Consider the following 14,883-nt stretch of genomic DNA (forward strand, 5'->3'; position numbering starts at 1 on the left):
GAAGAGGAAGAAAATGGGAACCTATGTAAAGTTTTTGAAGAGAGGAAAGGTGCAGATGTTCCCAGCTGCTGCTGCTTCTGTGAGACAAAAGACAGTGTCCTCTGCTCAGCAGGAGAAAGCTGGGATGGAGATGGGCTCCAGGATAGTGATAAATATCTGGAAGTTGCCTGGGAAAAGTTCTGCTGTGTAGCATGGAGAACTTTGATAAGAACCAATGGTGTGTTCAGTGAGAGTGGCAATGAGGGAATGCTGTCAAAGAGTAGAATTGTAAACTCCCAGTTTACAATTTTCAACTGGACCTTTACTCTCAAACTGCAAAGAGTTGGCCTTACTGGACCTTACTTGCTGGATCAAAGTAAGATCCAGGCTATGTCTGAGGCCTGAGGGAACAGTGCAGGTCTCAGAAAGGGGCATTACTGAACAATGACTGTTAGAGGAAGGAGAAAAATGGGCATTATTTACCTATCAACTTACTTATTTTTAATTTTTGACCTCTCCTAGCCAATTGCCTACTGATCATCTCTGGGGTATATTTCTGGATCATTCTCTCCTAAATAAATATATCTTCCCCAGTCCTTGTAATTTACTCTCCTTTCTCCTTAGGAAAAAAAAAAAAAAAAAAAAATCTAGACAGCAGCGTTATCACTCACCCAGGCAGCTAATCTAAAAAAAAATAAGAAATGAAAGTCATCTTTACCGCACCTTCTTGCTCTCTGCCAAGCATCTGAAAACTCTCAATGTGTTCTCATCCTTTCTCCAGTCAAGGACAAGAATAAAGAACCTTCTCTAAAGAGACAGAGACCTGGGTTTGAATCGCACCTCAACCATTTCTACCTTGAATAATTCTGGGCATATGAATGTGCTAAGCCTTATTTTTTCCTTCTGCAAAATGGTTATATGACTAGTACAATTCATCTACAGTTATGCGATTTAAGTGAATTAATGCCTGTAAAAAAAACTTAGTATGGTATCTGTCACACAGTAGTTGATAATTTTGGAATTCTCTTCCTCTTCTGATTTCACGTTGCCTACAAAGTTTCTGACCATATTCCTTAATTTTTATATTTATCATGGACAAATTTCTTGAATGTTTATGAATGCTTTATTGCAAATATTCAAATTATTTTGATTATTTGATTTTATAAATCAAGATGGTAATACTTTTTGACTTACACATCAAGTGACTTTAATTGTATGTGCTTTTCTACACACTTTGAATCATGGTCTTTACACAATAAACACCTACTGATTAGCTTTTTGTCATTTGTAAATTTTTTATTAAAAACTCTCAATAATTAGTCTTTTTTTTTAAACAACATTCTTGGAGTATATAATTAGTCATTTTTTGTTGCTGTTTTTGTGGTTTTAGAGATGGGGTCTCCCTTATTTTGCTGAGGCCGGTCTCAAACTCCCAGTCTTAAACAAGCCTTTCACCTCAGCCTCCCGAAATGCTGGGATTACAGGCATGAGCCACCTCGTCCAGCCAATAATTAATCTAATATGTAAATAAAATGAAGTCACCAATAAATTTCTAAATGCACCTTCATATTTTAAAATACATTAAATTCCCAGTGAAGCATCCTGACTAATATGTTGTTAACTGGTCACAGTCACACTCAAAAGAGCTTACAATATGTCATAAAATTTTTTAGGATGGAAATATAAAATAACTAGTTTTTAACATGAAGGGAAACAAACTGCTAGGGCAGTTGCTGGCCCCTAGGTTTTCACGGCCTCCCCCATTCCACCTGTCAAACCAACATTCACATTCTCTTCTTACTAATCCCTTCTTAAAGCTAATTTCAACTCCCCCTTATCCAGGGCAAAGGTTCAGAGGGAGAGGGAAAATAAGGACATTACTAACGCTGACTATTAAACTGCAACATTATTCAAGTGCCTACTGTCTGCTATGCCATCGCTCTCAGCACCTCTTCCTCTTCCTACTTCTCCCTCCCAGTCTTCTCCAACCATCACCATTGACCCTGAACACTTACACTAACACATACATCTTCGTGACTGGGAAAACATTCCCTTGTGATGGCAGCAGGTAAATGGAAACATGGTGTATATGGTTATTTGCCAAAAATTATTTAGTAAGTTACCAAAATTACTAATTTCTTCCATGAAGAAAGCCAATACAGACCTAGGCTAAAATTAAAATTTAATTATAGATATCTGGTGGTAAAATCTCACTTTTAATTAAGGTTCTTTGCATGACAACTAATTAGAAAGAGTAATAAATAAACACATAAAGGTTTCCAAAATTTATCCACTTAAAGAATATATATGGGTGCTAACACACTGGGTGGGTCCAAAAAAAAGGGCAAACCAACAAAGACCACTCTGTAAAGAAATCTGGTTTAGAAACAGACTCCCCCATTCAAAATATTGGCTTGAGCAACCACACTTTTTCTCATATCATACAGAACTTCAAAATAGATGGGAATGTATCTCTCTACACAAGCTCTTGATTCTGGTGTATCCCATAAGAGGGAAATGGAATTACGGCTCAGTCGCAAAGTCCTGGCCCTCATCTTCCCAGCGGCCTAAATCAATCCCCAGTCCAGGACAAGATGCTTTGAGAGATGCATAATTATTTCAGGCCACTAGGGTAAGCACTATTCCTGGCAACTCTGCGGGCAGTGCCATGGATGAGGGCTTCTAATTCTCTTTGGTGATTTGGTTCTGTATAAACTGAGATTTTTCTTTCAGTCTTTCGGCCAGGTAAGCAGGAAAGGTCGGCTCTGGTCCTGAGATCAAGGCAATCAAGGTCAATTTCAGTTCCTTTTCTGTGCAGTTTAGTCTAATTTTTCCCAGGCTGCCTTCCTGACAGCTGTCCTTATATTTATATCTGAATATCAAATACTTAGTGAAAGAATCTTTGGCAGCTTCTGATGCTCACCTAGTCATCCAAAGGCCTCTCAGCCTTAGAAAGAACAGGAATACACTTCAAATCAGTTTCCTCGAGAAGCCAAACTAAGACCCTAGGCCGTGAACCTGGGAGAAGTGTCCTCCCTGGACATTGTGAGGATGAGGTGGCGAACAACGCCGGCTCTCACCAGAGGCAATGCTGACTGAACTTGCCTATTACCAAATCTCTAATTTTTGGTTTGGCACTGCAGCCACAATATACTCAGTTACTACCTAATATAGAAAGAGAAAGGCAAATCACGTTATTCCCATTTGGAAGACGGTGAAATCGAGGTTTAAAAGTTTAGAAGAGTTGTCTAAAGTGAATTCGACAAAGCAGTGTTGTAGCTAGAAAGCAGATCAGCTGACATCTCTCCCTGGTTTTGTAGGTCACAGCCTCTTTGCAAGTTTAGAGCAGTGTTTTACTTACCATATTGCTCCTTGCAAGCTTCTGTTTACTTTCTTAAACAGTGGATACCAGTGAGAGGTGTACATTCGAGACACTGACACAATATACACAGACCGAGCCGTCTGCATGTTGCGCACACAGCTCCAGGCGAAAGAATCTCTAAAGTTGTTACGAAGCACAAACGAGGCACGAGGGGGAGCAGGCTCTGATGTAAAAGGAATACCCTGTACCCCTCCAAAGGCCGATTAAAAACATCCTCTTCATCACTATGAATAAAAAACTAACCAATATATTCTGTGCTTTTTCAAACTGTACTGCTCTCCCTCAGTGTCTTCATTAAATAAATGCGAACACGTGTGCTTTGAAATGGGTAGGTGTAAAAGAACACTCTGCACAATTATATCTAGGCTGCCGCAGATTTACATCACATGCATACATATATCTAGGAGATATTAATTCACAATGACAGCTGAGCATGACAAACGCAACAGTACACAAGTTTGAAGGCTGAAAACAATGCAACTACATACCCCACGCAGACAAACACGCATACAATGAGTTTTCCCTCAACACACACGTGGCCGCACTCACAGGAGCTTAACCACATTGAAAAACCCCAAACACAAACATAGGAGGCTCCGGCGCCCGCAAGCGGCCCCCACACAGGCAGCCGCGCCTTCATCTCCAGGCAGGGATTCTCGTGCGTCCCCGGGTACACTCGTCCTCCCACCGGCATCCCACTGCGCGAACACATGCGCGCCAGCCGGTCCCTGCGCGCGCGCCCGCCCGCCGGGGAAGCAGCGGCTCCCGGGGCTGGGGGCAGGGCCCGGTGGGGCGGGAGCGCAGCGGGGCCGGGCCTCGGCGCCCGGGGAGGGGACGAGGGGCGGGCGCGGGGCGGCGCCCGGCTCACGTGGGCGGGCGGGAGCAGCTGAAGGTCCGCTCCGGAGCTTGGGCTGTCCTCTCGCGCGCGGCGCTGGCCGGGGCGGCGGCGGCGAAAGAGGAGGAGGAAGGCGGCGGTGGCGGCGGCAAAAGAGGAGGGAGGACGGGGGCGGCGTCGGACTGGAGCCGAGCGGCGGCGCGAGCTGCCCGGGCCGCTGTCGTGAGCTCGCCCGCCGGGCCCCCACCCCCGCGCTACACCCTGCCGTGCCCAGCACTGCCCGCGTCCGTGCCCCTGCGGGGAGCGCGCCGGGGCTGCCCCCCGAATGACGGGCGGAAGGTTCGACTTCGACGATGGCGGCACCTACTGCGGCGGCTGGGAGGAGGGCAAGGCGCACGGGCATGGCATCTGCACGGGGCCCAAGGGCCAGGGCGAGTACTCTGGCTCCTGGTCGCACGGCTTCGAGGTGGTCGGAGGCTACACCTGGCCCAGCGGCAACACCTACCAGGGCTACTGGGCGCAGGGCAAGCGGCATGGGCTGGGGGTGGAGACGAAGGGCAAGTGGATGTACCGGGGGGAGTGGTCACATGGTTTCAAGGGGCGCTACGGGGTCCGGCAGAGCCTGTGCACCCCCGCTCGCTACGAGGGTACCTGGAGTAACGGGCTGCAGGACGGGTACGGCGTGGAGACCTACGGGGACGGAGGTGAGCGGCGTAGCGGGCGGCTCGGCTGCTCCGCGAGCTGGTGCGATGGGCTCTGCCCAGGCTGCGGGGAAGCGGGGAGGACGCCGGGCGCACGTGTCCGGAAACCCGCCAAAACACCTGGGGGCGCCTCCTACCCCTCGCCCGCGCCCGCCCTCCCCAGAGGGGGCGCTGGGGCCGGACTGGGGCGCGAGGGCTGAATCTGAGCCCGTTCTCAGAGCGGGCGGTGTGTCCACACTCTGGAGAGCGAGGCGTGAATGTACCTGGCCGGCGCCAGCGCTGCGCTGCCACCGGGAGGGAGCGCTGCCCGGGAGGGCTGGGCTGGAGAGAGGACGCTGTCACTTGAGCCCGTCACATTACGTTCCTGATCCCTCCCTCTCCCGGCCGGGTTTGAAATCGCCAGTCCGGTGGAGTTAGAGCGAACACCCTGAGCGGGTGAGGCTGGCGGTCCGTGCTGACCGCTCCCCGGATTGGTTTCACGTGGAGTCGTATTTCGCTTCTGGTCCTCTAGTAGCCTAAAGATAGAAGCCAGAACCCCGTAACTAGGATGTTGGGGAATTGTACCTTATTTGGGGGTGCATTTGGAAACGTCCTAGTTATGCGAGCGGAAAGGCCACCTGATGCAGGTGGAGTTCAGAGCGTGTGAGTTCCTAGTTTTCATTCTGTTCCTTACAGTATGGGTCGTCCATGAAAAGCATAGCAGTCTTTGCTGACCTGGAGATCTTGGACAAATTACTAGGAAAATATTTTAGAAATGGGCAACGAAGTCTACATAAAAAAAAAAAAAATACAGTTGACAGGTGTGTTCCTAGCAGCTACTTTACTCCTGAGAATGGCAATACTGAAACAATAATTTGCATTATGTATGACCTAAGCGGTATGCCTGGCTGTGAACAAAGATCACCTTATTTTAGTATTTAACAATATTTGCCAAAGAGATTGTGTATATACCAGGACAGAAGTTCCTCTTTTATTAGGAAAGGTATACATTATTGAAACAGGTGTCAAAACCTGCTGAATTTCCTTGTGTAATACGCGGAGAAAGATATTCGCGAATGGCTTATGCCTTAGCAAAGTGCATTTCCTGTTAATAAACATCATATTTAATTGAAAAGGGTTGTAGGAGGCAATATCACTTTTTGGAATTAAGCAGCTCAGAGTTGGAGGATACTAAAGGGATCCAATTAAAAGTTTCTCCAGCCCACTGCATCCCCATTTATACCACTGCATAAAAGCTCACACAATTTGTACACTTCACTTAGAACACTTGGGCCGTGTTTCAAATGCGAAATGGCAGAATGGTAGAACTTGCTAAAAAGGACATCTTTTCATCCTGCAGTATAAATAAAGCATATGGTTCTCATGGATTAAAAGAGAAAAACTTTCTCTAATACTTTTCTGTGGGGCTGTATGAGTCCCAAGTTTCACAGTAGTTAATTGGGACCCTTAAATGTTCTGAATGGGCATAAAATGCCTGGTTGACAGCCCTATAAATATGTTACTTTGTGACTGGATTTTATTGGAGGGCCCAGTTCTACCATATAACTAAATTCCATGCTCAGAAGTAGAAGGCAAAATTTATTTTTTTTTAATGTGTGCATCATTTTATAACCTTTTAAGAAGGCCAGGGATGGTTCTCTTCAATTTTGGAAGGTTTAAAATAGTCTCCTTTTAAAGATGCTATTCACTAAACACACTCTTGGTTTAGAGTATTCATTATACCTAGTAATCAAAATATATATAGCACAGTAGAGGCTGTCTGTGTGCATGTCATAGAAGCCCAAATAAGTCTCCAGAATGACTTTATGAATAATCTGCCTTCAGTTTTAAAATAAACTTTAAAAAAAAACTTAAAATTTGGCATCATCATGGGTGGTACTGTGGTTTTCTTTTTCTTCCCAAAAATAATCTAATATGCTAGTTAGGAAGAAAAACCTTAAAAATCACTATTGAATATCTACTTTATACTAGTGGATTTTCTGCTGTCTCTCATATTATTTCATTAGAAAGTCCTCAATCATAAAGGGAGTCTCAAGCAAGGGTATTGCTATAACTTATTTTATACAAAAGTTTTGGCCAAAATAGGAATATCACTAAAAAGTTAGCTTGGGTTTGCCTGTTCTCACTAAGGAGCTGGCTTGTTTTTGTCTCCACTCTCCCTGCCGCCACATGTCCATTCCTGTACGCCCTGTATCAGACTCAGGGAAAATCTGAGTCCGTGTATTTTGTGGTGACATTAAACTGGAGGAAGAAGGAAGCAGTAATTCCATGTGACAAGTATCAATTTATTTTATTAGTGATTTGTGCGTGAAGTGTGGCTGAAATAGAAACCCCCTGAATATTAACAATAAGTTATCATACTCATGAAATCCAAGTGTAAGTGCCCAGAATTTTTTGTGCTAATTCTGATCTGTACTTTGTTTTTTTCATTTGTCATAAAACTATTGAAAATATCTGGGAAAACACAAATGTTTTGTTAACTAGATGCATTCTTGCACATACCCATTCGTAGCATATAAACTTAGGTTTGGCATAGCAAAGTGCAAATTTGACTGAAACTCCTAAGCTGGATGCCTTCCACTACAAGACTGTGTACTTAAAATGACTAGATCTAAAAAATTAGCTCCCAAATGAATACCGTTTAAAACTGGTAAAAGTAATTTTTACACTTGTGAAATATGCATCTATATTTTAGGAATCAAGAGGAACTAATTAGAACTTTATTTGAGCAGCAGGAAGAAGTTGGAACCCACCTGCTTCATAAAGAAATAGGCCCTTTTTTTCTAGGTTCATTGACTAAACGAAACCTATTTTAAATTTCAGATGAACTGCTAACAGTTTGACTGTAAATTGGTTTCTAGCAATTCTGTGGAGGAATTCTTTCATATACTGTGATTTAACAAAATCGGAGGGGAATGTGGCCAATGCTCTTGTCCTCCCTTCTTTATTTGACAGTTAAGCAGAGACTTAAACTTTCTAATTATTGCTGTTGCCTTAAACAGCTTGGATTTTCAAGCCATACTTTTTTGGAAATTCTAAATACTGTACTAATCTTATTTTTGGAGATAACAGTTTAAGGAAACTAGCTGTTAATTTTCCATCAGTGTTAGACATTAACCAAGATGGTATGGTTGTGTTTTAAAAGTGCAGCTACTTATTGATATCAAACAGCATCTCTGCAAATTGTTCTAGCAAAATTAACTTGTCACTATAGATAAAAGTTAGGAGGATATGATTATAGCATTTGTTTAACCAACAGAATACTAAAAATAAGGTGATTTATTTTAGTACATTCAGGCCAGGTTGTATAACTTTCATCCTAGAATTTAAATTTTACCTAGAGGCAAAGAAAAAGTCAGTCAAAATTTCCTAGTAATTCCATTCCCATTCCTGTTGAGATGATGGTATTTGGACATGGCCAATATTCAGTAGGAAGCTTCTCAGCCTGAAATGTTTTACATGACTATCTTATCCTCTTGGGTTAATCTTTTGGAGAAAACTATGGGCCACCCACCTCCTCAAAAGTTCATGGATGTCAGGTTAATACTTCACATCTACTCAGAATATGACATTCAGAGTACCAGACCCACTTAGTATTTCATTGTATACCTACTATTGCCTATGTCACATATGTCAGAATGAACAAGAGAAGGCAGTCTTGAAATTGGTCAAAACTGTTGACTTGGGAGTCATTATGGTTTTAACTTTCAATTGCAGTGAAATAACCAGCCATTGTTAAAACAGTTACATAAAACCACTAGCATTTTTGCTTAGTGTTTTAAAAATGAATGTATGCCGTACAGTGGAAATCTGTACATGGCAATATAAAATACAAAGTGACTGCAGGGTAGATCTATATAATCAGAAATGGAAAAAGTTCAAGACAGACCAATCATGATTTATTTTCTATGACATTGTGAATTGTTATGAATAACACAGAAGTAATTACATTTAAAATTTTCCAGATAGCTTCTTTTGAGGGATACTGTAAACTAAAATTTATTCTTAATTAAAGGAAATGGCCTTGATTTTGAAAAGAAACTTCTAAATTCCCTAATTTAACATTCATTTCCTCATAACATTATTTTAAAGCTTGTACCAGGTTACTTTTTAATGTCTTTGTTTATTTTAGTAGCAAAAAAATACAAACAAATGGTTTAGAGATTATCCTGAAAAAGCATAATATTTGTTGACAGAGTGATCTGGCATCAACAACATTTTAATGGATACTGTCAAATACACCTTTCCTCTGAGACGAAATCCAAAATGCTAACAGTGGAAGATTTCATCTGGCCTTATATCAGTTTCCCCAGGGGTAAGGGGTATATTTTTTTGGCCACCATAGCTTTTTACTGTCAACATAGTCATCAAACACCCTCAGTCCACAAACACAGACCACAGGACACAAGAAAATTTTGTGTTCTCATACGAAGTAATTCCTGCCTTCAGGGTGCTCCTAGTCTGTGGCGTGATTCACAATGCAGTGGCAGCTAGGGAAATCCATAGATGATGCAGAGATTGGGCAAGTGTTATGGCACAAAGCTTTGATCTTTTCATTTAGAAGCACAAAAATGTTAAATTGCTGTTTTTTTCATAATAATTCATTGTGTTCAAAATATATAATATTGTGGTTGTCAATTCACTCTTAGCTCAAAAAGGCTCACCCAAATTCAAATGATAATCCTAAATATTCAACAGTTTTCTCTACCCTAAAAAAAGAGATGCTGAATGTAATGGAAAATTTTAGACGTTCATTTGATGACTGTGTCCCAAGTATTCAGATTTAAGCCTGTGTGCTTTTTGGAATGTTATACTGGCGTAGACCTAAAAGTCATTTTTTAGAGTTTTCCAGCTAAATTAGTAATCTTAGAATAAAATTTACGAATAGAATTCATTTCCTCTTCTCCTCTTTCCTTGTCTTCCTAAGAGGAATTTTTGATGCATTAATTTCAGAGAGGAATGTTGTTTCCCAGTATTAACTTTTTGTATTAGAAGGTAGTGGTTTTCCTCTGAAATATACAAATTTTTTAATGAAAAGTAAAAAACATCTGAGTACTGGAAAACTCTATACAATGACATTAAATCCTTACACCTAGAATTACGGTGGTGGGGGAGGTTCACAAGTGGATGCAAAGTATCCCCCAGGGTTGACTTGGAATGGGTCAGATTTGACCCTGGGCAGGCCTGCACCACTGCGCGCTGGATGGTGCAGGCTGTAGCGCAGCTTCTGCCCCCTGCTCACAAGGTGCTTTCTTGCGGTCTCTCCAAGGTACCTACCAGGGCCAGTGGGCCGGAGGCATGCGGCATGGCTACGGCGTGCGCCAGAGCGTGCCCTACGGCATGGCCACGGTGATCCGCTCCCCGCTGCGCACCTCGCTGGCCTCGCTGCGCAGCGAACAGAGCAACGGCAGCGTGCTCCACGATGCCGCGGCCGCCACCGACAGCCCGGCCGGCACCCGCGGCGGTTTCGTGCTCAACTTCCACGCAGACGCTGAGCTCGCGGGCAAGAAGAAGGGCGGCCTCTTCCGGAGGGGCTCCCTTCTCGGAAGCATGAAACTTCGCAAGTCGGAATCCAAGTCTTCCATCTCGAGCAAGCGCAGCTCTGTCCGCAGCGACGCGGCCATGAGCAGAATTAGTTCCAGCGATGCCAACTCCACGATCAGCTTCGGCGATGTAGATTGTGATTTTTGCCCGGTGGAAGACCACGTGGACGCCACCACCACGGAAACCTACATGGGCGAGTGGAAGAACGACAAGCGCAATGGCTTTGGCGTTAGCGAGCGCTCCAATGGCATGAAGTATGAAGGCGAGTGGGCAAATAACAAGAGGCATGGATATGGCTGTACCGTGTTTCCTGACGGCTCCAAAGAAGAGGGAAAATACAAAAATAATATTCTGGTCCGTGGGATAAGGAAGCAGCTTATACCAATAAGACATACAAAAACTAGGGAGAAGGTGGACAGAGCAATTGAAGGCGCCCAAAGAGCAGCTGCCATGGCGAGAACCAAAGTGGAAATAGCAAATTCAAGGTAAGTAAATGCAGGGTGGGCGGTTTTGCCAGGTCGGTCAGAACAATGGAGTATCAAATGTTATATTTGTCTGTCTGCAGGTGGCATCGCTAAATGCGTTCTAGAACTGCTAAAAAATCAAAGGTGAAAAATGATTACACACAGTAGAATGAAAATCAGAAATGTACCTGCACTGTTCTGAAACTTGCCATCATCAAAAAATGTCGAAGGCACTTTAAGCTCCCCTTCCTATTCTAAATTACTTCTCTAATATTTAACAGCGTGAGACCCTGTGCTCATCTTCCTGAGCCAGGGAAGTTATTGTTTTCTTTTGTTTTTTGTTTTTTGTATTTTTTAAGAAAGACCTCTGAAATACTGCCATAGAAAGCACTGTGTTTTGTGTGCCAAAAGAAAATAGTAATCCATGTAGAAACATACTTAGTATAGATGTGTACCTTTATTCTGATATTTACATTGGAGGTATATATACTTATCCTAGCTTATACAGTTCATATTCTGTTTACTGAAACCTTAGAGGTGAAATTGATTTTGAGACAGCCACCAAAATCTACATATGTCAAAAGTGGAAACTAACATGACAAAACCTGCCATGCATTGTTTAAAACAACAGAGCTACATGGGAAAGGCAAAGAGACCCACAAGAATCATCACATTCTATGCAGAAGAGATTAGGTCACTGGTGTATTAAAAGGAAAGGGGTGGAGAGAACCTGACATGGACAGATGGGACTCTCAGTGTGCCAACGTTGGAAGAAAGAAGAGCAGTGGAGAAAGGCTGGAGTGAGTAGGAGAAAGCCGGTGAATAATAGATTGACAAGTGGGGTGTATGTGTGGGCACAGAAGGACTATGTGCTTGAAGTTTTACCATTAATAGCTGGTTTCAGGTATCCAGCAAGACGGATAGAGAAATCTATTGGGAATAGAGTTCTATTAGGGAAGGACATCATAGGTGAGACAAAAAGAAAAAGGTGTGGTTATAAATGGAACATTTTATTTTTAGGCTGATTTAAGTGGGTACTGACTAGCCACAGCTTTGTAAGACTTGAAGCATAAATTTAGCATAGAATATTAAAAATCCTGTTTCTGCCTCAATAATACTCTAACACAGAAGTAAATGTCCTTTTGAAACCACAAAATGTTAGCACGTCTTCAGGTTTTCATTCTTGGCATTGTATTAATGAACCCCTCTTTTGTTTTTTTTGGTTGAGCCATATGAAATTTCCACTGAACTTCTAAATGCACAAAAAAATGGTGACATGATATGATTCAACTTAGTACTTCTAGAGTTCTTTTTTTTTATTTTTTAACTGCCCCTACTTAAAAAATAAGTAGGGCTACTAAGTAAAGTAAGGCTGCATTTTTTGCATCCCTTTTAGATGTATATTATGTTATATATTTTATGTTAAAAGGCCTCAAGGTTTTCATTTTTATCCCAAACTAATCCCATTTCAAGGCTGATATTTTTTGTTGATCAGCACAAACTTTGATGAAGGGTCTCTCCTGTCTTCTCTACCAGGCCTCTTTTACTTTAGATGACAGTTTTGGATCTACTTTGCTTTTCATTTTGCTTATAGATCAGATACTCAGCACATCTAATCTTGCTAGCTTACTTGTAGAGCCAGTGATATATATTGTTAGGCCCTAGCCTCTAATTTTAAGTGCACACTTGGATTCTTTCATGTCATTTTCTCCTTACAACTTAGTGATATGCTAAGGGCAGATCAGTCTTGGCAGGTGAAAAATGAACCTGTGCAGAACACTTCAACAAATGACTTATGATTAGTTTCCATTGGAGGAGTTTGTATAACAGAAAGGGACTAGCAATGCACAGATGATCTTTGATTAGGCCAGTATTATAAAACTATCACCCAAGTCCTAGTCACGTTCTCTCTGTTGAAAGCCTTTTGGGGGTAGTATTATTTCATTTGAGAATACTGTATTATATAGTTATTATCAAGAGATCTTTAGTTTAAGACCTTATGCTTTTAGCCAGTTAGTTACTTCATAAAGATTTCACCTAGCTATGTTTAAAATGCTGAATTCATTATGCAAATGAAATAAGCCAGTCACAGAAAAACAAATACTGCATGATCTCACATAATCAAGTACTGCAGTGACCTCACTTGATCTAAAGTGGTCAAGCTCATAGAAACATAGAGTAGAATGTTAGTTGCCAGGGATTGTAGGGTGGGGAAAATGGAGGGTTGCTGTTCAACAGATACAAACTCTCAGGGGTGCAAGATGAGTAAGTTCTATAAATCGGCACTACAACATTGTGCCTATAGTTAAAAATCCTGTATTGTGCATTTAAGAATTTGTCAAGGTCAAGTGCTGTGGTACACACCTGTAATACCAGCACTTTCGGATGCTGAGGCAGAAGGATCACTTGAGCCCAGAAGTTCAAGACCAATCTGCAACATAGTGAGACCCCCTCTCTACAAAAAATAAGAAAACTAGCTAGGCGTGGTGGGCACACACCTGTAGTCCCAACTACTTGGGAGACTGAGGTGAGAGGATGGCTTGAGCCCTAGAGGTCAAGACTGCAGTGAGCTGTGACTATGCCAATGCACCCCTGCTCGCATGTCACAGCAAGACCCTGTCCCAAAAATCAAAACCAAACAAAGAATTTGTTAAGAAGGTAAGTTTCATGTTAACTATTCTTACCACAGTAAATAAAATATTATTCGGATGACACAATCAACAAATTAAAAATAAAAGCATTTGATTAACCTTCTATATTTTACTCAGTTTCACTGTTTTAGACCTTTTCTCAGATTCCTTGCTATTACACAATGAATACTTCAGATTAGAGCTTCATAACTTGTTTTTGGAGAAAGCAGTTAAAGGAATGACATTCCCCTTAAAATAGCTCTGAGTTTAGAGTTCTAAACTCTTTTAAAAACTTTAAAAATAAGAAAATATTCCCTTAAGATTTGCTGCCTGGGGGATATGACTTTTAGCAACATTATTGTCATAAACCACAGCTCTTTCTAATGCCAGAATATCTACAAAATGTCCATACAGAACATCTGTATGACCCCTCTATGGTTGCTGTTATCGGTGTTTTTGTTTTTAAAACTACTGAAAATTTAAGAACATAAGATGACACTCTTCCTACCTAGCCCAATGATGACAGAAGAAAAACTAGAAACTAAGTCTCTTGGCAGCTACTGCTATTGAAGTCACTAATTCATCATTAGCAACAAACGGAGATGATCAATGAATAGTTATTGACTATTCAGTTTGTCCACCCAGGTAGTGTAAATCACTGTTTCTCAGCAACATAGTGAGACCCCATCTCTACAAAAAGTAAGAAAGTTAGCCACGCGTGGTGGTGTACACCTGTAGTCCTAGCTACTCAGGAGACTGAGGTGTGAGGATGGCTTGGTAGAGAAGACTGAAGGCCCCCAATTTCAGATCTGGAAAGGCCAAGAGAGAGCATCTGGTCCAAGCCCCTCGCATTCAGAGGCAGGGACCTGGGCTCTACCCAAGATCACCCCACTGTTCCTGTAATGTTTTCATTCCCTTTCTGTTACTTATGCTTTAGAGACTTTTATTTGTTTTTTAAGTCCCAGGGAAATGGGCCCGCCCTTGTACCATCATTCTATTTTATCTTGAAGCAAAGGTTCAAGTTGGCTCTAAAGGAAAACAATTATATTCTCCAGTAATGTCTCCAGGAAACACAGAACCAACCATCTTTGGCCCAGAGATTCACGAAAGCATGGTAGATCTGTGGATCTTTACTTTGCTTCTCTGAAGAGGGAGTTGTGTTGCTCCCCAGTAAACACACGCAGAAGGCTTGTTTCCGAATGCTTATTATGGGCCTCTCTATAATTCTGACAGGTCAAAAACTATCAGGATGACATAAGGGTAGATAGTAGATGTCACATAGTAGATATAGAGTTGATAGATTCTAGCAGGTTAGCACTTAAGAGTCAAGACCATAGGGATGCTAATA

The 14,883-nt window shown here is 42.1% G+C and overlaps 1 protein-coding gene across 5 annotated transcripts in view; it reads left to right on the forward strand.

Moving 5' to 3' along the window:
• The first annotated feature begins 4,277 nt into the window (after positions 1–4,277).
• Positions 4,278–14,883, forward strand: part of JPH1 (junctophilin 1) — a 78,592-nt gene continuing 67,986 nt past the window's right edge. For 3 of the 5 annotated variants that reach the window (XM_032251007.1, XM_032251017.1, XM_032251027.1), the window contains exons 1-2: positions 4,372–4,900; positions 10,167–10,926. In XM_032251007.1, the coding sequence (XP_032106898.1) occupies positions 4,522–4,900; positions 10,167–10,926 (1,139 nt within the window). In that variant the 5' untranslated portion in view covers positions 4,372–4,521. Of the gene's footprint in view, positions 4,901–10,166; positions 10,927–14,883 lie in introns of all 5 variants that reach the window. The other 2 variants (XM_032250987.1, XM_032250997.1) reach the window with 1 other exon arrangement.

The sequence above is a fragment of the Sapajus apella genome, unplaced genomic scaffold (genome assembly GCF_009761245.1).
Source record: "Sapajus apella isolate SASKATOON/1434 unplaced genomic scaffold, GSC_monkey_1.0 scaffold3, whole genome shotgun sequence".
NCBI lineage: Eukaryota > Metazoa > Chordata > Mammalia > Primates > Cebidae > Sapajus > Sapajus apella.